Consider the following 26007-nt stretch of genomic DNA (forward strand, 5'->3'; position numbering starts at 1 on the left):
CTGAAGTTATCTGTGTATGGCAGGTTTGGTAGCCTTCAACTAATACCATCTCCTCCGAGACCCTACTGCGCAAGTTGGCCAAAATTGAGAGTTTGATAGAAGAAGGCTTGCTGTTCCTTCCATAGAAGAAAAAATTCAAATTGGACCATGTTAACACCAAAAATTATTTACATCAAAAAGGTGCTTTTTTTTCTATGAAAATCCTGTTTTTTTTACAATTTTTTGACTGCTGTGTCGCCATTTTTCCGTGTATTTCAACCAGAAAAATGTTCACTTAAAGAGAATAACAAGCTACATAATGCAAAATTTTTACTTTTCAAAAATTCCAATTCTAAAGGGTCGAAACAAACCTGAGCGACGCCGGGCGATACTGCTAGTGGTAGATAAGGGCATACTTTCGATTTGACTTGATTTTTCCCAACAAAAAACTCGGTGATTTCTGTGAACATGTGCTGTCCTGTCAACTTCTAAGTTGACGAAATGGAATGAGAAAGCTAATGGGCTGTATGTGCGTATGTGCTTGTTTGTTCTTTGTGTGCGTGTGTGGAGGTGCGTGGCTTAGTGGTTAGGGTGTCAGCATCATGATTGTAAGATTGTGGTTTCAATTCCTGGACTGGGCGACGCGTTGTGTTCTTGAGCAAAACACTTCATTTCACGTTGCTCAAGTCCACTCAGCTGGCAAAAATGACTAATGCTGTGATGGACTGGCGTCCCTGTGGAGGCACGTGGCTTAGTGGTTAGGGTGTCAGCATCATGATTGTAAGATTGTGGTTTCAATTCCTGGACCGGGCGACGCGTTGTGTTCTTGAGCAAAACACTTCATTTCACATTGCTCCAGTCCACTCAGCTGGCAAAAATGAGTAACGCTGCGATGGACTGGCGTCCCTGTGGAGGCACGTGGCTTAGTGGTTAGGGTGTCAGCATCATGATTGTAAGATTGTGGTTTCAATTCCTGGACTGGGCGACGCGTTGTGTTCTTGAGCAAAACACTTCATTTCACATTGCTCCAGTCCACTCAGCTGGCAAAAATGAGTAACGCTGCGATGGACTGGCGTCCCTGTGGAGGCACGTGGCTTAGTGGTTAGGGTGTCAGCATCATGATTGTAAGATTGTGGTTTCAATTCCTGGACTGGGCGACGCGTTGTGTTCTTGAGCAAAACACTTCATTTCACGTTGCTCCAGTCCACTCAGCTGGCAAAAATGACTAATGCTGCGATGGACTGGCGTCCCTGTGGAGGCACGTGGCTTAGTGTTAGGGTGTCAGCATCATGATTGTAAGATTGTGGTTTCAATTCCTGGACTGGGCGACGCGTTGTGTTCTTGAGCAAAACACTTCATTTCACATTGCTCCAGTCCACTCAGCTGGCAAAAATGACTAATGCTGCGATGGACTGGCGTCCCTGTGGAGGCACGTGGCTTAGTGGTTAGGGTGTCAGCATCATGATTGTAAGATTGTGGTTTCAATTCCTGGACTGGGCGACGCGTTGTGTTCTTGAGCAAAACACTTCATTTCACGTTGCTCCAGTCCACTCAGCTGGCAAAAATGACTAATGCTGCGATGGACTGGCGTCCCTGTGGAGGCACGTGGCTTAGTGGTTAGGGTGTCAGCATCATGATTGTAAGATTGTGGTTTCAATTCCTGGACTGGGCGACGCGTTGTGTTCTTGAGCAAAACACTTCATTTCACGTTGCTCCAGTCCACTCAGCTGGCAAAAATGACTAATGCTGCGATGGACTGGCGTCCTGTGGAGGCACGTGGCTTAGTGGTTAGGGTGTCAGCATCATGATTGTAAGATTGTGGTTTCAATTCCTGGACTGGGCGACGCGTTGTGTTCTTGAGCAAAACACTTCATTTCACGTTGCTCCAGTCCACTCAGCTGGCAAAAATGACTAATGCTGCGATGGACTGGCGTCCCTGTGGAGGCACGTGGCTTAGTGGTTAGGGTGTCAGCATCATGATTGTAAGATTGTGGTTTCAATTCCTGGACTGGGCGACGCGTTGTGTTCTTGAGCAAAACACTTCATTTCACATTGCTCCAGTCCACTCAGCTGGCAAAAATGAGTAACGCTGCGATGGACTGGCGTCCCTGTGGAGGCACGTGGCTTAGTGGTTAGGGTGTCAGCATCATGATTGTAAGATTGTGGTTTCAATTCCTGGACTGGGCGACGCGTTGTGTTCTTGAGCAAAACACTTCATTTCACGTTGCTCCAGTCCACTCAGCTGGCAAAAATGACTAATGCTGCGATGGACTGGCGTCCCTGTGGAGGCACGTGGCTTAGTGGTTAGGGTGTCAGCATCATGATTGTAAGATTGTGGTTTCAATTCCTGGACTGGGCGACGCGTTGTGTTCTTGAGCAAAACACTTCATTCACATTGCTCCAGTCCACTCAGCTGGCAAAAATGAGTAACGCTGCGATGGACTGGCGTCCCTGTGGAGGCACGTGGCTTAGTGGTTAGGGTGTTCAGCATCATGATTGTAAGATTGTGGTTTCAATTCCTGGACTGGGCGACGCGTTGTGTTCTTGAGCAAAACACTTCATTTCACATTGCTCCAGTCCACTCAGCTGGCAAAAATGAGTAACGCTGCGATGTGTGTGCGTGCTTGTTCTTTGTGTGTGTGTGTGTGTGTGTATGTGTGTGTGTGCTTGTTCTTGTGTGTGTGCGTGCGCAAGCTTGTTCCCGTGTGTGTACAGCTGGTATTGCTGAATATATAAACTTTAGAATCAGGTGTAATTAAACCAATAAAAATTTTAGTAATCTTTATGGTAATAGTTTATTGCTAAAAAATTGGTATTACAAACTATTCATGATTAATGATATGTGCAGGAGTGGCTGTGTGGTAAGTAGCTTGCTAACCAACCACATGGTTCCGGGTTCAATCCCACTGCGTGGCACCTTGTGCAAGTGTCTTCTGCTATAGCCCCAGGCCGACCAATGCCTTGTGAGTGGATTTGGTAGACGGAAACTGAAAGAAGCCCATCGTATATATGTATATATATATATATGTATCTGTGTGTTTGTGTGTCTGTGTTTGTCTCCCTAGCATTGCTTGACAACCGATGCTTGTGTGTTTACGTCTCCGTCACTTAGCGGTTCGGCAAAAGAGATTGATAGAATACGTACTGGGCTTACAAAGAATAAGTCCTGGGGTCGATTTGCTCGACTAAAGGCGGTGCTCCATCATGGCCACAGTCAAATGACTGAAACAAGTAAAAGAGTAAACTTAGCAGTTCAGCAAAAGAGACCGATAGAATAAGTACTGGGCTTACAAAGAATAAGTCCTGGGGTCGATTTGCTCGACTAAAGGCGGTGCTCCATCATGGCCACAGTCAAATGACTGAAACAAGTAAAAGAGTAAACTTAGCAGTTCAGCAAAAGAGACCGATAGAATAAGTACTGGGCTTACAAAGAATAAGTCCTGGGGTCGATTTGCTCGACTAAAGGCGGTGCTCCATCATGGCCACAGTCAAATGACTGAAACAAGTAAAAGAGTAAACTTAGCAGTTCAGCAAAAGAGACCGATAGAATAAGTACTAGGCTTACAAAGAATAAGTCCCGGGGTCGATTTGCCCGACTAAAGGCGGTGCACCAGCATGGCCACAGTCAAATGACTGAAACAAGTAAAAGAGTAAACTTAACGGTTCGGCAAAAGAGACTGATAGAATAAGTACTAGGTTTACAAAGAATAAGTCCTGGGGTCGATTTGCTCGACTAAAGGCGGTGCTCCAGCATGGCCGCAGTCAAATGACTGAAACAAGTAAAAGAGTAAAAGAGTTGGTGAATAAAGTACATCCCCATTTTATTTTAACAATCAAATATGTATCTGAGTAAAATGAGTTGACTGGTAATACCGGGAAAGCAGGGGCTATTCCCAGTTCCTGTTTACCATTACACCGTTCCATGGGATCTTTTCGGTTTGAATGGCAGTTTTTTCTAGCGGTGTCATATGAAATTGTCACCCATAATTATGACCCTAGTATCGATCTATTGCATTTCAATCTGTTTTAGGGTTAGGGCTAGGGGTGGGGGAAAGGGTATCTTTTTTCTTCACAAATGTAAATAAACCCAATCTGTTTCTTAAACGAGGGACATATTCATACGGCACAAATTGTTTTCACCTCAATAGACGTCATTGATTGGTTGAAATTGCAGACATTGAAGAAAAAGAACAACAAATATCTTACAAACTATAGAATTTTCTCAATAAAGCCAAGAGAAAAAGATGTTTTATAAACACATTCTAACAGTATACGAAGTTTAAAAGTGTTTAGTTACGTGGAAATTATTTAAAAAACTGCCGGTCAAACCGAAAAGATTCCGTTCCATGTCCTATCCCGCTTCCTGTTCAGTTCCCATCTTTGAGCACAGAGTCAATTCACTTGTAGCCGCAATGCTCACCAGGCAGCTGATCCAGGAGTCTGATGTTCAAATCATCCTGTCTCATTCTTTGGCACAAAGTTATCACCTGTTCTGAGGGCAGCCTTGAGCCTGACAACGTTCCTGTGTGCATTAGCTGCTGCAGCTTGGGCTGTCTCGTCAAATCTCTGTCTTAGCCTTCTTGCAGACACATCTTGAGATTCTCTTGTTCGTTGGTGTGACCCTCTGATTTATTAAGACAAGCTTCTCTTTCACTTTGCCCATCTTTGCCTGTCTTGCTCTTTGATGGGCAGCTCTATCTGCACTTAGGCGTGCTTCTCTCTCTGCAGCCGTCTCCGCTTGTCTTGCTCTTTTACGTGCTGCCCTATCTGCGCTTAGGCGTGCCTCTCTCTCTACGGCTGTCTCCGCTTGCCTCGCTTTTTTACGTGCTGCCCTGTCTGCACTTAGGCGAGCTTCTCTCTCTGCAGCCGTCTCCTGATGAAATAAAAAAAAAATGAAAATTAATTTTACTTGTATAGATTTCGTTACTGTATAGATTTTGAGATGCTCTGTGTTCCTTTCAATTACTTTAAATATAACAAAGAATTTAGTAAAATAACTTAGTTATCATTAAGCTAGTGTTAGCAACATAAATTGTGACTCAGGTGGAAAATTTAATTCAGAACTTTTGAAAACAAGACATTTGCCCTATGGAGTCCAGAGGCGGTTTCAGTTGGGTTGGTATCAAAAGGGTTAAGAATTGTTTCTCTATTATATATTTTAACCCTTTCGTTACCATACTTCTGTTGAGATGTTCTGTGTTTCTGTCAATTAATTTTAAATATAACAAAGAATTTAGTAAAATAACTTAGTTATCATTCAGCTAGTGTTGGGAACATAAATTGTGACTAAGGTTTGGTGGAAGATTTTAATTCAGCACTTATGAAAACAAGACATTTGTACTACGGAACCCAGAGGCAGTTTCAGGCAGGTTGGTAATGAAAGGGTGAAACATATGATTTCAAAAATTGGTTGATTTTAGTGAAACAAAACTTGTGGGGGTATACAGTAGGATAATAAAAACCCGGATTACTGAAATTCTTTACCCTTTAAACATTTGCTCCCTTTGATCATACTTATGTGGGTAACACAGGATGGAAACCTGGGAGCTGTGTGGCATGAGATGGTTCAGTTATCGCTTCCTTCTCGAGCCATATCTGGCTCATAAGGGCCGGTTTCCCGGTTTCTTGGCGTATAGGTTCCCCACATGGAAGGGACGCCAGTCTGTTGCAGGTGAGCTGCAAGATGCAGGAGGAAAGAGTGAAAGAAAGTTGTGGCGAAAGAGTCAGCAGAAGTTCACCATTACCTTCTGCCGGAGTCACATGGAGCTTAGGTGTTTCGCTCATAAACACACACATCGCCCGGTCTGAGATTCGAACCCGCGATCCCTCGACTGCGAGTCCGCTGCTCTAACCACTAGGCCATGTGCCTCCACAACATGGGATGGTTGACATGGAGCAGGTGACTCGGGGAAGGTGACATAGGATGTATAACATGGTATTGGTACTGAAGTACTTTGAAAAGCAGTGTTTTTAACATCAAAAATCGATGGAAACTGCAGTTGCAATCCCTGTGCTGGTGGCACGTAAAAAGCACCAATCCGATTGTGACCGTTGCCAGCCTTGCCTGGCACCTGTGCAGGTGGCACGTAAAAAGCACCCACTACACTCACGAGGTGGTTGGCGTTAGGAAGGGCATCCAGCTGTAGAAACACTGCCAGATCAGACTGGAGCCTGGTGCAGCCTCCTGGCTTCCCAGAGCCCAGTCAAATCGTCCAACCCATGCCAGCATGGAAAGCGGACGTTAAGCAATGATGATGATGATGATGATCAGTGCTTCTTTCTGAATTTATAAATGAGAGTGATAATTGTACACAAAATATGAAACAAAACTTGTACAGGTGCAGGAGTGGCTCCATGGTAGTAGCTTGTTTGCCAACCACATGGTTCCGGGTTCAGTCCCACTGCATGGCACCTTGGGCAAGTGTCTTCTACTATAGCCTCGGGCCAACCAATGCCTTGTGAGTGGATTTGGTAGACGGAAACTGAAAGAAGCCCGTTGTATATATATATATATATATATATATATATATATATATATACGTGTGTGTGTGTTTGTCCCCCTAGCATTGCTTGACAACCGATGCTGGTGTGTTTACGTCCCCGTAACTTAGCAGTTCGGCAAAAAGTGACCAATAGAATAAGTACTGGGCTTACAAAGAATAAGTGCCGGGGTCGAGTTGCTCGATTAAAGGCGGTGCTCCAGCATGGCCGCAGTCAAATGACTGAAACAAGTAAAAGAGTAAAAGAGCTATACTTTTAGATAATCAAAATCTAGATTACTCAAATCCTTTACCTGCTCTAATTAATTAAACTTAGTAAAAAAAAAAAAAAATCAATCTTAACATGAGTAAGGCATACCTGTGAACGCTTTTTCCGCATTTGCTGTTTGCGTGAAGTTTTAGAGCTGAACTTTGATCGCTTTCGTATTGGCATCGTGTTCTTCTACTTCAAAGCTATTAGGGTAGGAGAAGGTGCACCATTAGACATACATATAGCTTTCGTTTTGTAGTTTAAAGATTGCATTTTTTCCGATGGTCGGATAACTGAAGAGATGGCGGCTATAGAATTTTCTCAATAAAGCCAAGAGAAAAAGATGTTTTATAAACACATTCTACCAGTATACGAAGTTTAAAAGTGTTCAGTTACAATATCTTACAAACTATAGACTTTTCTCAATAAAGCGAAGAGAAAAAGATGTTTTATAAACACATTCTACCAGTATACGAAGTTTAAAAGTGTTTAGTTACGTGGAAATTATTTTTAAAAACTGCCGGTCAAACCGAAAAGACCCAAATATCTTACAAACTATAGAATTTTCTCAATAAAGCCAAGAGAAAAAGATGTTTTATCAACACATTCTACCAGTATACGAAGTTTAAAAGTGTTCAATTACGTGGAAAATATTTTTTAAAACTGCCAGTCAAACCGAAAAGATCCCTGTTTCTTAAACGAGGGACATATTCATACGGCACAGAATGTTTTTTTTTACCTTAATAGACGTCATTGATTGGTTGAAATTGCAGAAATTGAGGCGAAAAAAAAACAACAAATATCATACAAACTATAGAATTTTCTCAATAAAGCCAAGAGAAAAAGATGTTTTATAAACACATTCTACCAGTATACGAAGTTTAAAAGTGTTTAGTTACGTGGAAATTATTTTTAAAAACTGCCGGTCAAACCGAAAAGATCCATATCTTCTCTAATCAATTACACCGTTTTGCTCTCATTTTACAAATAAATTTCCTCTATATCACATCTAACATCCGATAATAGGTTTTCACAAACAACAAACCAACATTTCAGTTTGGAAGTTATTAATTAAGACGAGGTACGTTCTGAGTTCAAATTCCGTCGAGGCTGACTTTAACCTTTTATTCCTTCTGGGTCGATAAATTAAGTACCAGTTAAATATTGGTGCCGACGTGATCGACTATCGACCTCCCTCAAATTTCAGGTCTTGTATCTAAAGAAGAAAATATTATTTAAGACGAATTAATATATTTTCCTTATATTTTCATGTTTTCGCTTCGAAATAATTACTGTAACATCGAAAGATTCACAGAATTCTATGATTTACAATATTATTATTAGTATTATTATCATCATTAAAGCCTTAAAGTAAATCTTTGTCAACTTACCCTGTTCAGATAGAAACTGCGAGTCAGCGATCGCTAATTGAGCACCTTAATTAATAATTGGAGCTTGGTCGATGTAGTGTAGAAGTTATTTCCCTTTATATGATTGTATTTCTTGAATTCTCCACTAGATGTCTCTACTGAATGGTTGGGTTCGTTCCAGCACTTTAGTTTCATTTTCTCAACTATCTCACTTTCAGTTTCTTTTTTAATTTTCTTTACACCTAATTATTTTAAGAAAGCTTACTCATATATTCTGCTACGGTCTTTACCTTTTGACCTACAGATTTAAAAAATAATTTCTAGTTAACTAAACACTTTTAAACTTCGTATACTGGTAGAATATGTTTATAAAACATCTTTTTCTCTTGGCTTTATTGAGAAAATTCTATAGTTTGTAAGATATTTGTTGTTTTTTTTCTTCAATTTCTGCAATTTCAACCAATCAATGACGTCTATTGAGGTAACAAACATTCTGTGCCGTATGAACATGTCTCTCGTTTAAGAAACAGGGATCTTTTCGGTTTGACCGGCAGTTTTTTAAAATAACTTCCACGTAACTAAACACTTTTAAACTTTGTATACTGGTAGAATGTGTTTATAAAATATCTTTTTCTCTTGGCTTTATTGAGAAAATTCTATGGTTTGTAAGATATTTGTTGTTTTTTGTTCTTCAATTTCTGCAATTTCAACCAATCAATGACGTCCATTGAGATAAAAAAAACATTCTGTGCCGTGTGAATATGTCCCTCGTTTAAGAAACAGATTGGGTTTATTTACATTTGTGAAGAAAAAAGATACCCTTCCTCTCACCCCTAACCCTAAAACAGATTGAAATGCAATAGATCGATACTAGGGTCATAATTATGGGTGACAATTTCATATGACACCGCTAGAAAAAAACTGCCATTCAAACCGAAAAGATCCTAAGAAAGTCTACTGATATATTCGGATCTTTTACCTTTTGACCAACAGATTTAAAAAATAATTTCTAGTTAACTAAACACTTTCAAACTTCGTATACTGGTAGAATGTGTTTATAAAACATCTTTTACTCTTAGCATTTTTGAGGAAAAATTATTTACAAAGTTATTTCACCTTAAAGTTCTCGTATTTCGGTTATTTCAACCAATGAATGACGTATATTTAACTGAATAAAATTACTGTTTGTGCCAACCCTAACACTAACCCTAAAACCCTAACCCTAACAGGGACAAAAGTCCCTGCTATATTTTTTGGTTATCTTTTGCTTCCGTTGTCTGTTTTGGCTTCTTTACCACAGCAGGGTGCATTTCCTAATGTCAACCCTTTTACAGAGAGCACTGGGTGCTTTGTTTTTATGGGACACCATCACCAGTGCTGCTGAGTTGGCACTAGTACCTGTGCTTATAATATGAGCCCCTTATCCGTGCATTTTACGTGTCACCATCAAATGTGCTTCTAATGTGACACCACCATCAATACTTCTTTTTATGTCGTCCCATCAGGCGGCGAGCTGGCAGAAACGTTAGCACGCCGGGCGAAATGCGTAGCTGTATTTCGTCTGCCGTTACGTTCTGAGTTCAAGTTCCGCCGAGGTCGATTTTGCCTTTCATCCTTTCGGGGTCGATTAAATAAGTACCAGTTACGCACTGGGGTCGATATAATCGACTTAATCCGTTTGTCTGTCCTCGTTTGTCCTTTCTGTGTTTAGCCCCTTGTGGGCAGTAAAGAAATAAATATGAGCCCCTTATCTGTGCATTTTACGTGTCACCAACACCAGTGCTTCTAATGCGACACCATCATCAGTGCCTCTGTTTCTGTGGTACCACCACCAGCACTTTACAAGTTGCACCATCATCAGTGATTTTTAGGTGACGCCAGCCTTGTTTGGCCCGTGCCGGTGGCACGTAAAAAGCACCATCCAATCGTGGCCGTTTGCCAGCCTCGTCTGGCCCCCGTGCTGGTGGCACGTAAAATGCACCATCCGCTCGTGGCCGTTTGCCAGCCTCGTCTGGCCCCCGTGCTGGTGGCACGTAAAAAGCACCATCCAATCGTGGCCGTTTGCCAGCCTCGTCTGGCCCCCGTGCTGGTGGCACGTAAAAAGCACCATCCAATCGTGGCCGTTTGCCAGCCTCGTCTGGCCCCCGTGCTGGTGGCACGTAAAAAGCACCATCCAATCGTGGCCGTTTGCCAGCCTCGTCTGGCCCCCGTGCTGGTGGCACGTAAAGAGCACCATCCGATCATGGCCGTTCGCCAGCCTCGTCTGGCACGTAAAAAAGCATCATCCGATCGTGGCCGCTGCCAGACTCCCCTGGCACCTGTGCCGGTGGTACGTAAAAAGCACCAACTACACTCACGGAGTGGTTGGCATTAGGAAGGGCATCCAGCTGTAGAAACACTGCCAGATCAGACTGGGCCTGGCTTCCCAGATCCCCGGTCGAACCGTCCAACCCATGCCAGCATGGAAAACGGACGTTAAACGATGATGATGATGACTTCTAGTATAGCTTTTCTCTTGGTACCATCAGCAGTGCTTATTACCTTGGACCATAACCTGTGCCATTTACACAGCATTCTGACCGGTGCTTGTGATATGGGTCCAGCACCAGGGCCTTTGATATAGCCGAAGCATCACCCTCTTCCTCACCAGCACAACTGCTTTTCTCCTGGCACCATCACCAGTGACCCTTTTTCTGTGGTACCATCACCAATGATTTACAAGTTGCACCATCATCCGTGCTTTTTGGGTGACCCCTCTAGTATAGCTTTTCATGTGGAACCATCACCAGTGGTTTTTTCCTGGGACCAGCATCTGTGCTATTTATTTACCACTGTGACCAGTGCTTCTAATATGGGTCCAGCACCAGGGCCTTTGATATGGTGGAAGCACCATCCTCTTTCCATGGCACCAGCACAACTGCTTTTCTCTTGGCAGCATCACCAGTGATTTTTACGTGACAACAAAACTGAAAGGGTCACTAAGGACCCTGTAAGACAAAATAGCCCACAACTGGGAGGGAGGAAAGTAGTATTAAAGGAATGTCACTTTGTGCCAGTTGAGAGGTTTAACCCTTTTGTTACCCTATTTCTGTTGAGATGCTCTGTGTTTCTTTCAATTAATTTTAAATATAACAAAGAATTTAGTAAAATAACTTAGTTATCATTAAGCTAGTGTTAGGAACATAAATTGTGACTAAGGTTTGGTGGAAGATTTTAATTCAAAATTTTTAGAAACAAGACATTTGTACTACAGAGCCAGAGGCGGTTTCAGCCAGGTTGGTATCAAAAGGGTTAAGAATTGTTTCTCTATTATATATTTAAACCCTTTTGTTAGCATATTTCTGTTGAGATGCTCTGTGTTTCTTTCAATTAATTTTAAATATAACAAAGAATTTAGTAAAGTAACTTGGTTATGATTAAGCTAGTGTTAGGAACATAAATTGTGACTAAGGTTTGGTGGAAGATTTTATTCAGAACTTATGAAAACAAGACATTTGTACTACAGAGCCGGAGGTGGTTTCAGCCAGGTTGGTATCAAAAGGGTTAAAAATTGTTTCTCTATATATTTTAACCCTTTTGTTACCATATTTCTGTTGAGATGCTCTGTGTTTCTTTCAATTACTTTAAATATAACAAAGAATTTAGTAAAATACTTAGTTATCATTAAGCTAGTTAGGAAACATAAATTGTGACTAAGGTTTGGTGGAAGATTTTAATTCAGAAACTTATGAAAACAAGGCATTTGTACTACAGAGCCAGAGGTGGTTTCAGCCGGGTTGGTATTAAAAGGGTTAAGAATTGATTCTCTATTATATATTTAAACCCTTTTGTTACCATATTTCTGTTGAGATGCTCTGTGTTTCTTTCAATTAATTTTAAATATAACAAAGAATTTAGTAAAATAACTTAGTTATCATTAAGCTAGTGTTAGGAACATAAATTGTGACTAAGGTTTGGTGGAAGATTTTAATTCAGAACTTATGAAAACAAGGCATTTGTACTACAGAGCCAGAGGTGGTTTCAGCCGGGTTGGTATCAAAAGGGTTAAGAATTGTTTCTCTATTATATATTTAAACCCTTTTGTTACCATATTTCTGTTGAGATGCTCTGTGTTTCTTTCAATTAATTTTAAATATAACAAAGAATTTAGTAAAATAACTTAGTTATCATTAAGCTAGTGTTAGGAACATAAATTGTGACTAAGGTTTGGTGGAAGATTTTAATTCAGAACTTATGAAAACAAGGCATTTGTACTACAGAGCCAGAGGTGGTTTCAGCCGGGTTGGTATCAAAAGGGTTAAGAATTGTTTCTCTATTATATATTTAAACCCTTTTGTTAGCATATTTCTGTTGAGATGCTCTGTGTTTCTTTCAATTAATTTTAAATATAACAAAGAATTTAGTAAAGTGACTTGGTTATCATTAAGCTAGTGTTAGGAACATAAATTGTGACTAAGGTTTGGTGGAAGATTTTATTCAGAACTTATGAAAACAAGACATTTGTACTACAGAGTCAGAGGTGGTTTCAGCCAGCTTGGTATCAAAAGGGTTAAGAATTGTTTCTCTATTATATATTTAAACCCTTTTGTTACCATATTTCTGTTAAGATGCTCTGTTTCTTTCAATTAATTTTAAATATAACAAAGAATTTAGTAAAACAACTCAGTTATCATTAAGCTGGTGTGAGGAACATAAATTGTGACTAAGGTTTGGTGGAAGATTCTAATTCAAAACTTATGAAAACAAGACATTTGTACTAGAGCCGGATGTGGTTTCAGCCAGGTTGGTATCAAAAGGGTTAAGAATTGTTTCTCTATTATATATTTTAACCCTTTTGTTACCATATTTCTGTTGAGATGCTCTGTGTTTCTTTCAATTAATTTTAAATATAACAAAGAATTTAGTAAAGTGACTTGGTTATCATTAAGCTAGTGTTAGGAATATAAATTGTGACTAAGGTTTGGTGGAAGATTTTATTTCAGAACTTTTCAAAATAAGACATTTGTACTACAGAGCCAGAGGTGGTTTCAGCCAGGTTGGTATAAAAAGGGTTAAGAATTGTTTCTCTATTATATATTTTAACCCTTTTCTTACCATATTTCTGTTGAGATGTTCTGTGTTTCTTTCAATTACTTTAAATATAACAAAGAATTTAGTAAAATAACTTAGTTACCATTAAGCTAGTGTTGGGAATACAAATTCTGACTAAGGTTTGTTGAGAGATTTTAATTCAGAACTTTTAAAAACAAGGTATTTGTACTACAGAGCCAGAGGTAGAAAGGGGACAGTGTTTAGATATAGAATAACAACACAAACACAAAATGGTAACAGTCTAACTTTTTATTCAATGTTTTTTTAACAGATTCCTCAAAGTCCAAATGCAGGCATTTTCATTAATCAAGGTATCTCAGAGTCAATATTTTTACAGGTGACCGCAAATTTGAGGTTGACATTGATGGAATTGAAGTTGATGAAAGGAAAAAACCCTGTGTTTTAGCAAATAAAATAGTCTTAATTGTTGTTATGTTGACATTGATACAGCGCAGGAGTGGCTGTGTGGTAAGTAGCTTGCTAACCAACCATGTGGTTCTGGGTTCAGTCCCACTGCGTGGCATCTTGGGCAAGCGTCTTCTTCTATAGCCCCTAGCCGACCAAAGACTTGTGAGTGGATTTGGTAGACGGAAACTGAAAGAAGCCTGTCGTATATATGCGTATATATGTATATGTATGTGTGCGTGTGTGTCTGTGTTTGTCCCCCTAGCATTGCTTGACAACCGATGCTGGTGTGTTTACGTCCCCGTCACTTAGCGGTTCGGCAAAAGAGACCGATAGAATAAGTACTGGGCTTACAAAAGAATAAGTCCCGGGGTCGATTTGGTCGGCTAAAAGGCGGTGCTCCAGCATGGCCGCAGTCAAATGACTGAAACAAGAGAAAGAGAAAGAGAAAGAGATACAGTTACACCCACATATGTATGCATGTGGCTTTCTCGAGAGAATGATTTGCCACATGTTACACTGATATGGTTTCTCCCCTGTAGGAATTTGCTTCATCATCATCATCATCATCATCGTTTGACGTCCGTTCTCCATGCTAGCATGGGTTGGACAGTTCGACCGGGGATCTGGGAAGCCAGAAGGCTGCCCCAGGCTCCGGTCTTATCTGGCAATGTTTCTACGGCTGGATGCCCTTCCTAATGCCAACCACTCCGTGAGTGTAGTGGGTGCTTTTTACGTGCCACCTGCACAGGTGCCAGGCGAGGCTGGCATCGGCCATATATGTATATATGTATGTATATATGTATATATATATTATATATATATATATATATATATATTATATATATATCATCATCATCATCGTTTATCGTCCGTTTTCCATGCTAGCATGGGTTGGACGGTTCGACCGGGGATCTGGGAAGCCAGAAGGCTGCCCCAGGCTCCGGTCTTATCTGGCAATGTTTCTACGGCTGGATGCCCTTCCTAATGCCAACCACTCCGTGAGTGTAGTGGGTGCTTTTTACGTGCCACCTGCACAGGTGCCAGGCGAGGCTGGCATCGGCCATATATGTATATATGTATGTATATATGTATATATATATATATATATATATATATATATTATATATATATATATATATATATATATCATCATCATCATCGTTTATCGTCCGTTTTCCATGCTAGCATGGGTTGGACGGTTCGACCGGGGATCTGGGAAGCCAGAAGGCTGCCCCAGGCTCCGGTCTTATCTGGCAATGTTTCTACGGCTGGATGCCCTTCCTAATGCCAACCACTCCGTGAGTGTAGTGGGTGCTTTTTACGTGCCACCTGCACTGGAGCCAGGCGAGGCTGGCATCGGCCACGGTCGGATTGGTGCATTTTACGTGCCACCTGCATGGAAGCCAGTTAAGGCGGCACTGGCTTCGGCCACGATTCGGATGGTGCATTTTACGTGCCACCTGCATGGAAGCCAGTCGAGGCGGCACTGGCTTCGGCCACGATTCTTGTGCACAGTTAAAGTGGGTCTATGAGAGAATGATTTACCACGGATACCAGAGAGATATAACTTTTCACCTGTATGAATTCGTTTGTGAATTGATAACAAACTGCTTTCACAGAATGATTTTCCACAGATATCACAACGAAATGTCTTCTCACCTGTATGAATGCACTTGTGACTAGTTAATGAGTTATTTCCAGAAAATGATTTACCACAGATATCACAGACATACGGTTTTCCGCAGTATGAATACATTTGTGTCTGGTCAACGGGCTATTAGAAGAGAATGATTTACCACAGACATCACAATGATATGGTTTCTCACCTGTATGAACACGTCTGTGTGATTTCATTTGATCAGATTCAGAAAATGATTTACCACAGGTATCACAACAATACGGCTTTTCCCCAGTATGAATACGTGTGTGCCTAGTCAAATGACTGTTTTCAGAAAATGACTTACCACAGGTATCACAATGATATAACTTCTCACCTGTATGAATTCGTTTGTGTTTATTCAAGTCACTACAACAAAAGAAAGATTTTCCACAGGTATCACAGTCATATGGCTTTTCACCTGTATGAATACGTTTGTGCCTAGTCAAATGACTGTTTTCAGAAAATGATTTACCACAGGTATCACAGTGATATGGCTTCTCACCTGTATGAATATGTTTGTGTATTTTTAAGTGACTGGCTTCGGAGAATAATCTACCACAGGTATTGCAATGATGTGGTTTCTCACCTGTATGTGTACGTCTGTGTCTTGTTAACTTACTATTACAAGGGAACGATTTACCACAGGTAATACAAAGAAATGGCTTCTCACCTTTATTGGGGATTTTTTTAGTTGAATTATCCATTATGAGAGTATAATTAATCATACATATCACAATGATAATGATTTTTTCATTTCTATGAATATATTTGTATGAAGTTGGATCACTATTTTCAGAGAATAATTTAATGTTAATCTTTCTTTCCTCTGTGATCTTTATACCTAAATCAACAGGTGAAAACTGTCAACTCTTTTGTAAAGTTTATCCAAGCTTAATTAACCTGTACAGCAGTCATCTCTTCTCCATTCCAGAGAGGGAAGACAAGAAAAATATTTTGCTGTCGTCTGTCAGAGATTATATTTTTGTAAATCAGTTGATGTATTGATGAATGCTCCTTATAAATATATCATCTTCCTTTGGTTGATAGGAGCAGATAAAATATCAGAGGCACATCTGAATGAAGTAATTTCTTTCATATCAACAGGATGTTATATTCTGAAATAGAAAAAAGAAGCTGTGAGATAAAGAGAATCGTTACGTGACATCTTAATTCAACATTGCAAATCTTACATCAACACTGTCATCCATTAACATCTTGGGCGTAACTTCGGTATAGGTACCGGATAAATTTCAAATAAGGTTTTTTTTTTATATATATGGGGGGTTAGGGTTAGCGTTTGGGTTGGGAGAAAAGGGTTTCTGTTATCTTCAGAAATGTAAACAAAGCCACTTTCGGTACCTATACCGAAGCATCGCCACATCGGTGATCCTTCGGTATAGGTGCCGTAAGTGGCTTTGTTTACATTTCTGAAGATAACAGAAACCCTTTTCTCCCACCCCAAATGCTACCCCCCCCCCCCATATATATATTAATAAAAAAACACTTTCTTGAAATGTATCCGGTACCTATACCGAAGTTACACCCATTCTGTATATAAATGAATCGTTACTACATTTCTCTAATTATTTATCTGCTTCCTTTCTTTTTCTCTCTCCTTTCACTTATCGCCAAATACAAAAACGAAATTAAGTAATGTGGTATACTTAAATCGGTTTCCCTTCATTTTGCTAATTAATTGGATCTTTTCGGTTTGACCGGCAGTTTTTAAAAATAATTTCCACGTAACTAAACACTTTTAAACTTCGTATACTGGTAGAATGTGTTTATAAAACATCTTTTTCTCTTGGCTTTATTGAGAAAATTCTATAGTTTGTAAGATATTTGGGTCTTTTCGGTTTGACCGGCAGTTTTTTAAAATAATTTCCACATAACTAAACACTTTTAAACTTCGTATACTGGTAGAATGTGTTTATAAAACATCTTTTTCTCTTGGCTTTATTGAGAAAATTCTATAGTTTGTAAGATATTTGAGTCGTTTCGGTTTGAACGGCAGTTTTTTAAAATAATTTCCACGTAACTAAACTTTTAAACTTCGTATACTGGTAGAATGTGTCAAAATAAAACATTTTTTTCTCTTGGCTTTATTGAGAAAATTCTATAGTTTGTAAGATATTTGGGTCTTTTCGGTTTGACCGGCAGTTTTTTAAAATAATTTCCACATAACTAAACACTTTTAAACTTCGTATACTGGTAGAATGTGTTTATAAAACATCTTTTTCTCTTGGCTTTATTCAGAAAATTCTATAGTTTGTAAGATATTTGTTGTTTTTTTTCTTCAATTTCTGCAATTTCAACCAATCAATGATGTCTATTGAGGTGAAAACATTCTGTGCCGTATGAATATGTTCCTCGTTTAAGAAACAGATTGGGTTTATTTACATTTCTGAAGAAAAAAAGATACCCTTCCCTGCTACTCCTAACCCTAAAAGAGATTGAAATGCAATAGATCGATACTAGGGTCATAATTATGGGTGACAATTTCATATGACACCGCTAGAAAAAACTGCCGTTCAAACCGAAAAGATCCATTTGTCGTTTTTTTTCTTCAATTTCTGCAATTTCAACCAATCAATGACGTCTATTGAGGTGAAAACATTCTGTGCCGTATAAATATGTCCCTCGTTTAAGAAACAGATTGGGTTTATTTACATTTGTGAAGAAAAAAAAGATACCCTAACCCCTAACCCTAACTCTAAAATAGCTTGAAATGCAATAGATTGATACTAGGGTCATAATTATGGGTGACAATTTCATATGACACCGCTAGAAAAAAACTGCCGTTCAAACCGAAAAGATCCCTTTTTTTCTCTCCTTTCACTTGTCGCCAAAAAACAAAAACGAAAGTAAGTAATTTCGTATACTTAAATCGGTTTCTCCTCATTTTATTAATCAATTACACCGTTTTACTCTCATTTTACAAATAAATTTCCTCTATATCACATCTAACATCCGATAATAGGTTTTCACAAACAACAAACCAACATTTCAGTTTGGAAGTTATTAATTAAGACGAGGTACGTTCCGAGTTCAAATTCCGTCGAGGCTGACTTTAACCTTTTATTCCTTCTGGGTCGATAAATTAAGTACCATTTAAATATTGGTGCCGACGTGATCGACTATCGACCTCCCTCAAATTTCAGGTCTTGTATCTAAAGAAGAAAATATTATTTAAGACGAATTAATATATTTTCCTTATATTTTTATGTTTTCGCTTCGAAATAATTACTGTAACATCGAAAGATTCACAGAATTCTATGATTTACAATATTATTATTAGTATTATTATCATCATTAAAGCCTTAAAGTAAATCTTTGTCAACTTACCCTGTTCAGATAGGAACTGCGAGTCAGCGATCGCTAATTGAGCACCTTAATTAATAATTGGAGCTTGGTCGATGTAGTGTAGAAGTTATTTCCCTTTATATGATTGTATTTCCTGAATTCTCCAATAGATGTCTCTACTGATTGGTCGGGTTCGTTCCGGTGGCTTTTCTTTGTTTCATTCTGTCAAGAACTTCACTTTCACATTTTTGTTTTTTTTTGTAATTTTTGTCTACTTTTTTACTCGTTTCAGTCATGTGGCTGTGGCCATGCTGGAGCACCGCCTTTAGTCGACCCCCCCCCCCAGGACTTATTCTTTGCAAGCCTAGTACTTATTCTATCGGTTCTCTTTTGCCGAACCGCTAAGTTACGGGGGGGGGGCGTATACACACCAGCATCGGTTGTCAAGCGATGTTGGAGGGGGGGGTGACAAACACAGACACACAAACATATACACACACATGTATATATATATACATATATACGACAGGCTTCTTTCAGTTTCCGTCTACAACTGAGTGGCTTGGCAAGATAATGATAGAATAATTACCAGGCTTTAAGAGAAATAAGTGCTAGGGCTTGATACATTTGACTAAAGATTCTTCAAAGTGGTGCCCCAGCATGGTCACAGTCTAATGACTGAAACAGATAAAAAGATACAAGATTAAAAGCTTTGGATGATAAAAATCATCACAGCTTCCAATTACCGTAAATCCTTGTGTATAATCCGCATTTTTTCCCCCAAAATTTAAAGGTCAAAATCCATAGTGTATACTATACACGAGGTTAAAAATGAGCCACTAATACTAACTACTATACTATACTATACATTGGATAATGTGGTCCTAGATACACTATGCCCGCATAAAAGGTGGGATGGTCACAGCTGGAATATCTTTGATCATAGGTCTGTCTGGATCAGGACTGACCTGGGGCTAAACAACAGCTATAGCCACTAATACTAACTCCTGTACTATACATTAGATAATGTAGTCCTAGATACACTATGCCTGAATAAAAGATGGGATGGTCACAGATGGAATATCTTTGATCATAGGTCTGTCTGGATCAGGACTGACCTGGGGCTAAACAACAGCTATAGCCACTAATACTAACTCCTGTACTATACATTAGATAATGTAGTCCTAGATACACTATGCCTGAATAAAAGATGGGATGGCCACAGCTGGAACATCTTTGATCATCGGTCTGTCTGGATCTGGACTGACCTGGGACTAAACAAGTTATAGCCACTAACACTTACTACTATATTATACATGAGATGACGTACCGTAAATCCTCGAGTATAATCCGCATTTTCCCCCAAAAAATTTAAAGGTCAAAATCCCTAGTGCGTATTATATACAAGGCTAAAAATGAAAAATATTTTCTAAGCAATGTCCAAGTCTCTATTTGCTGTCCGGCAATGTTTATTCAGACGCATTTTGTGATGTCGGGCGCAAAAATACCTTAAGCTAAGCCTGAAAGCAATGAAGTCTTAAAAGAATCATCCATAACTTGCAGTAAGCAACATTTATTAAACGTTATTACTGTTATTTCTTTATTTTCTGCTAACAAAATGCACAAAAAAGCTACACGTTTGCATTATGTTATATATACAATAATAATAAAGGACGTTACCGTATACATTTTTACAAACCAAGGATTTTATATGGATCTCCTTGGCTCAAGTTAGAGAAGGGGTGCGTATTATACACAAGACTTGGAGAAATTTTTTATTAGAGTCTCCTAGTCCCTTATCTGGATAGAGGAGTGGTCAGTGAGAGCCATATAAGCTTTATACAAGGACACTACAGGTAAGGTGGGGGTGGGCAACAAGTACAGCAAAGAATTCAGGGTACAAGAAGGGAGTCACCAAGGATCGGTGCCCAACCCTATCTTGTTCATCATAATCCTTCACTATTTTTACAGAATTATTTATAACAGATATCAGAGTGATACGGTTTCTCTCCTGTATGAACACAACTGTGACTAGTTAAAATGGTATTTTGCAGAAAATGATTTACCACAGGTATCACAATGTTATGGTTTCTCACCTGTAGAAATACATTTGTGCCCTTCCATGTTGCTAGCTGCAGAAAATGATTCCCCACAGGTGTCACAATGATAAGGCTTCTCACCTGTATGAATGCGCTGGTGTTTAGTTAAGCCACCCCTTTGAGAAAATGATTTACCACAGATATCACAGTGGTGTGGTTTCTCACCTGTATGAACATACCTGTGTTTGGTTAAGGTACTCATTTCAGAGAATGAATTACCACAGATATCACACTGATATGGTTTTTCCCCAGTATGAACACGTCTGTGACCAGTCAAGGTACTACTTTGAGAGAACGACTTACCACAGATATCACAACGATACGGCTTCTCACCTGTATGTGTAGGTTTGTGATTAATCAAGTGATTAATCTGAGTGAATGATTTACCACAGATATTGCAGTGATAGGGCTTCTCACCTGTATGAATACGTTTGTGACTAGTTAAAATGCGATTGTCAGAAAACGATTCACCACAGATATTGCAATGAAATGGCTTCTCACCTGTATGAATGCGTTTGTGACTAGTTAACGAGTTATTTCCAGAGAATGATTTGCCACAGATATCACAGACATATGGTTTTTCCCCAGTATGAATACGTTTGTGTATAGTCCAGGTACTATTAGAGGAGAATGATTTACCACAGACATCACAATGATATGGCTTCTCACCTGTATGAATGCGCTTGTGAGTAGTTAACGAGTTATTTCCAGAAAATGATTTACCACAGATATCGCAACGATATGGTTTTTCACCTGTGTGAATACGTGTGTGCATAGTCAAGTTACTCTTTTCAGAAAATGATTTATCACAGGTATCACAACGATATAACTTCTCACCTGTATGAATTCGTTTGTGTTTATTCAAGTCACTGCAACAAAAGAAAGATTTTCCACAGGTATCACAGTCATATGGTTTTTCACCTGTATGAATACATTTGTGCTTGGTCAAGTAACTGTTTACAGAAAATGATTTACCACAGGTATCACAACGATATGGCTTCTCACCTGTATGAATAAGTTTGTGTGTTTTCAACTGACTGGCTTCACAGAATGATTTACCACAGGTATTGCAATGATGAGGCTTCTCACCTGTATGTGTACGTCTGTGACTAGTTAACTTACTGTTGCGAGAGAATGATTTCCCACAGGTAATGCAATGAAATGACTTCTCACCTTTATTGGGGATTTTTTTAGTTGAATTATCCATTATGAGAGAATAATTAATTAGACGTATCACAATGATAATGATTTTTTTCATTTCCATGAATATGTTTGTGTGAAGTTGGATCACTATTGTCAGAGAATAATTTAATGTTAATCTTTCTTTCATCTGTGATCTTTATACCTAAATCAACAGGTGAAAACTGTCAACTCTTTTGTAAAGTTTATCCAAGCTTAATTAACCTGTAAAGGAGTCATCTCTTCTCCATTCCAGAGAGCGAAGACAAGATAAACTGCCAGCATCAGTTGTTGGTTGTCGGATCACTGCATCCTTCAAAACTTCCATGCTTCTGAGATTCGCCAACACCACACCTGATCTTTCTCCCCTCCATACACACACAAGCATGTATCTGACTCATACACTGTTCACTTCCCAGACATTTCTACATTACTGCATGTACTTTATATGCACTTTCTGACAAGTTGTGGGGCACCTGAGCACTGTATACAATAATTTCATTATTATTATTATTATTATTATTCACTGTTGTCTGTCAGAGATTATATTTTTGTAAAGAAGATGTATTGATGAATGTTCCTTATAAAAATATCGTCTTCCTTTAAATGATGAAAGTTGATAAAAATATCAGAGGCACATCTGAACGAAGTAATTTCTTTGATGTCAACATGATGTGATATTCTGAAATAGAGAAAAAGAAGCAGTGAGATAAAGAGAATTCTTAAATGACATAGTAATTCAACATTGCAAATCTTACAACATCAACACTGTCATCCATTTAATGTCTATGTTTTCAGGGGTCAGAATTCACCGAGGCTTTGAAAGTTTTACACCATTCTGTATATAGATGGAGGGTTCTTACATTTCTCTTTTAGCAAGCAAAATGTAGACAGTTTACCATGAAATGCGGATGGCTGGTTTACATAAAGGTAATGATAAATATCAGAACGTGAATTCAAAAATATGTAATATACTAACACACAGAAAAATTAAAATAAAAACATGCAGGTGAAAAGAATCTCGCGGTGTGAAGAATCAAGCGTGAAAAATCAACATCGAACAAAATGCAAAACAGACAACAGTGAAGTGAACCATAACACAACGTGCAGTTGTCATGGTAACTAGCTGCCAATGCCACGCCGGCTGTTGATTGGCTAAAATTACCCAAATTTCACAACTTGAATTCCAAATAAGACCAGATTCTTTAATTTACGAGATGTGATATTCTGAAACAGAATGATTTACCACAGGTATTGCAATGATGTGGCTTCTCACCTGTATGTGTACATCTGTGACTAGTTAACTTACTGTTGCGAGAGAATGATTTCCCACAGGTAATGCAATGATATGGCTTCTCACCTGTGTGAATACGTGTGTGCCTAGTCAAATGACTGTTTTCAGAAAATGATTTACCACAGGTATCACAATGATATAGCTTCTCACCTGTATGAATATGTTTGTGTGTTTTTAAGTGACTGGCTTCGGAGAATAATCTACCACATGTATTGCAATGATGTGGCTTCTCACCTGTATGTGTACATCTGTGACTAGTTAACTTACTGTTGCGAGAGAATGATTTCCCACAGGCAATGCAATGAAATGACTTCTCACCTTTATTGGGGATTTTTTTAGTTACATTATCCATTATGAGAGAATAATTAATCATACGTATCACATAATAATGATAATGATTGGCTGATTGTATTCTAATGATAGAATAATTACCAGGCTTTAAGAGAAATAAGTGCTAGGGCTTGATACAGTTGACTAAAGATTCTTCAAAGTAATTGGCTGATCGTATTCTAATGATAGAATAATTACCAGGCTTTAAGAGAAATAAGTGCTAGGGCTTGATACATTTGACTAAAGATTCTTCAAAGTAATTGGCTGATCGTATTCTAATGATAGAATAATTACCAGGCTTTAAGAGAAATAAGTGCTAGGGCTTGATACATTTGACTAAAGATTCTTCAAAGTAATTGGCTGATCGTATTCTAATGATAGAATAACTACCAGGCTTTAAGAGAAATAAGTGCTAGGGCTTGATACAGTTGACTAAAGATTCTTCAAAGTAATTGGCTGATCGTATTCTAATGATGGAATAATTACCAGGCTTTAAGAGAAATAAGTGCTAGGGCTTGATACAGTTGACTAAAGATTCTTCAAAGTAATTGGCTGATCGTATTCTAATGATAGAATAATTACCAGGCTTTAAGAGAAATAAGTGCTAGGGCTTGATACAGTTGACTAAAGATTCTTCAAAGTAATTGGCTGATCGTATTCTAATGATAGAATAATTACCAGGCTTTAAGAGAAATAAGTGCTAGGGCTTGATACATTTGACTAAAGATTCTTCAAAGTAATTGGCTGATCGTATTCTAATGATAGAATAATTACCAGGCTTTAAGAGAAATAAGTGCTAGGGCTTGATACATTTGACTAAAGATTCTTCAAAGTAATTGGCTGATCGTAATCAAAATTCAGAGTTGTATCGATACACCAAAATTGAAAGCAACCTGAGCAAAATTAAAGGGGACTCGTTTTGCAAATACGAATGATTGCATTAATTCTATTATGCAAAAAAAAAACAATAAAAAAAGAATGGTTTTAATATGTCAATCTAACACGAACGTGACAGTAGGGGGGGTACATGTAAATGTATATAAGGACACAGGAAAAATGTGTCAAAGCCATCAGGAGGCGTCGATGCTTCCTAGGGTTAAACAGCGGTGGTGTACCCCCCCTACTGTCACGTTCGTGTTAGATTGACAGTATACATATTTCTTTACTACCCAACAGGGGCTAAACACAGAGGACAAACAAGGACAGACAAAGGGATTAAGTCGATTACATCGACCCCAGTGCGTAACTGGTACTTAATTTATCAACCCCAAAAGGATGAAAGGCAAAGTCGGCCTTGGCGGAATTTGAACTCAGAACGTAGCGACAGACGAAATACCTATTTCTTTACTACCCACAAGGGGCTAAACACAGAGGGGACAAACAAGGACAGACAAACGGATTAAGTCGATTACATCGACCCCAGTGCGTAACTGGTACTTAATTTATCGACCCCGAAAGGATGAAAGGCAAAGTCGACCTCGGCGGAATTTGAACTCAGAACGTAGCGACAGACGAAATACCTATTTCTTTACTACCCACAAGGGCTAAACACAGAGGGGACAAACAAGGACAGACAAACGGATTAAGTCGATTACATCGACCCCAGTGCGTAACTGGTACTTAATTTATCGACCCCGAAAGGATGAAAGGCAAAGTCGACCTCGGCGGAATTTGAACTCAGAACGTAGCGACAGACGAAATACCTATTTCTTTACTACCCACAAGGGGCTAAACACAGAGGGGACAAACAAGACAGACAAACGGATTAAGTCGATTACATCGACCCCAGTGCGTAACTGGTACTTAATTTATCGACCCCGAAAGGATGAAAGGCAAAGTCGACCTCGGCGGAATTTGAACTCAGAACGTAACGGCAGACGAAATACCTATTTCTTTATTACCCACAAGGGGCTAAACACAGAGGGGACAAACAAGGACAGACAAAGGGATTAAGTCGATTACATCGACCCCAGTGCGTAACTGGTACTTAATTTATCAACCCCAAAAGGATGAAAGGCAAAGTCGACCTCGGCGGAATTTGAACTCAGAACGTAGCGACAGATGAAATACCTATTTCTTTACTACCCACAAGGGGCTAAACACAGAGGGGACAAACAAGGACAGACAAACGGATTAAGTCGATTACATCGACCCCAGTGCGTAACTGGTACTTAATTTATCGACCCCGAAAGGATGAAAGGCAAAGTCGACCTCGGCGGAATTTGAACTCAGAACGTAACGGCAGACGAAATACCTATTTCTTTATTACCCACAAGGGGCTAAACACAGAGGGGACAAACAAGGACAGACAAAGGGATTAAGTCGATTACATCGACCCCAGTGCGTAACTGGTACTTAATTTATCAACCCCAAAAGGATGAAAGGCAAAGTCGACCTCGGCGGAATTTGAACTCAGAACGTAGCGACAGACGAAATACCTATTTCTTTACTACCCACAAGGGGCTAAACACAGAGGGGACAAACAAGGACAGACAAACGGATTAAGTCGATTACATCGACCCCAGTGTGTAACTGGTACTTAAT

The 26007-nt window shown here is 39.2% G+C and overlaps 1 protein-coding gene and 1 long non-coding RNA gene across 2 annotated transcripts in view; both read right to left on the bottom strand.

The window, feature by feature from the left end:
• Positions 1-22159, bottom strand: part of LOC115224960 (zinc finger protein 91-like) — a 34185-nt gene extending 12026 nt beyond the window's left edge. The window contains exons 1-3 of the mRNA XM_036513866.1: positions 21666-22159; positions 20756-20993; positions 15328-15858 (exon numbers count right to left, since the gene is read on the bottom strand). Of these exons, the coding sequence (XP_036369759.1) occupies positions 15328-15858; positions 20756-20993; positions 21666-21990 (1094 nt within the window). The 5' untranslated portion in view covers positions 21991-22159. The remainder of the gene's footprint in view (positions 1-15327; positions 15859-20755; positions 20994-21665) is intronic.
• LOC115225331 lies at positions 4194-8258 on the bottom strand. Its single transcript, XR_003882928.2, has 3 exons — positions 8121-8258; positions 6838-6932; positions 4194-4852 (listed from the first exon to the last, which is right to left on the bottom strand). It is a non-coding gene; the product is annotated as an uncharacterized LOC115225331 (long non-coding RNA).
• Positions 22160-26007: the final 3848 nt, after the last annotated feature.

Source organism: Octopus sinensis, linkage group LG27 (genome assembly GCF_006345805.1).
Source record: "Octopus sinensis linkage group LG27, ASM634580v1, whole genome shotgun sequence".
Lineage (NCBI taxonomy): Eukaryota > Metazoa > Mollusca > Cephalopoda > Octopoda > Octopodidae > Octopus > Octopus sinensis.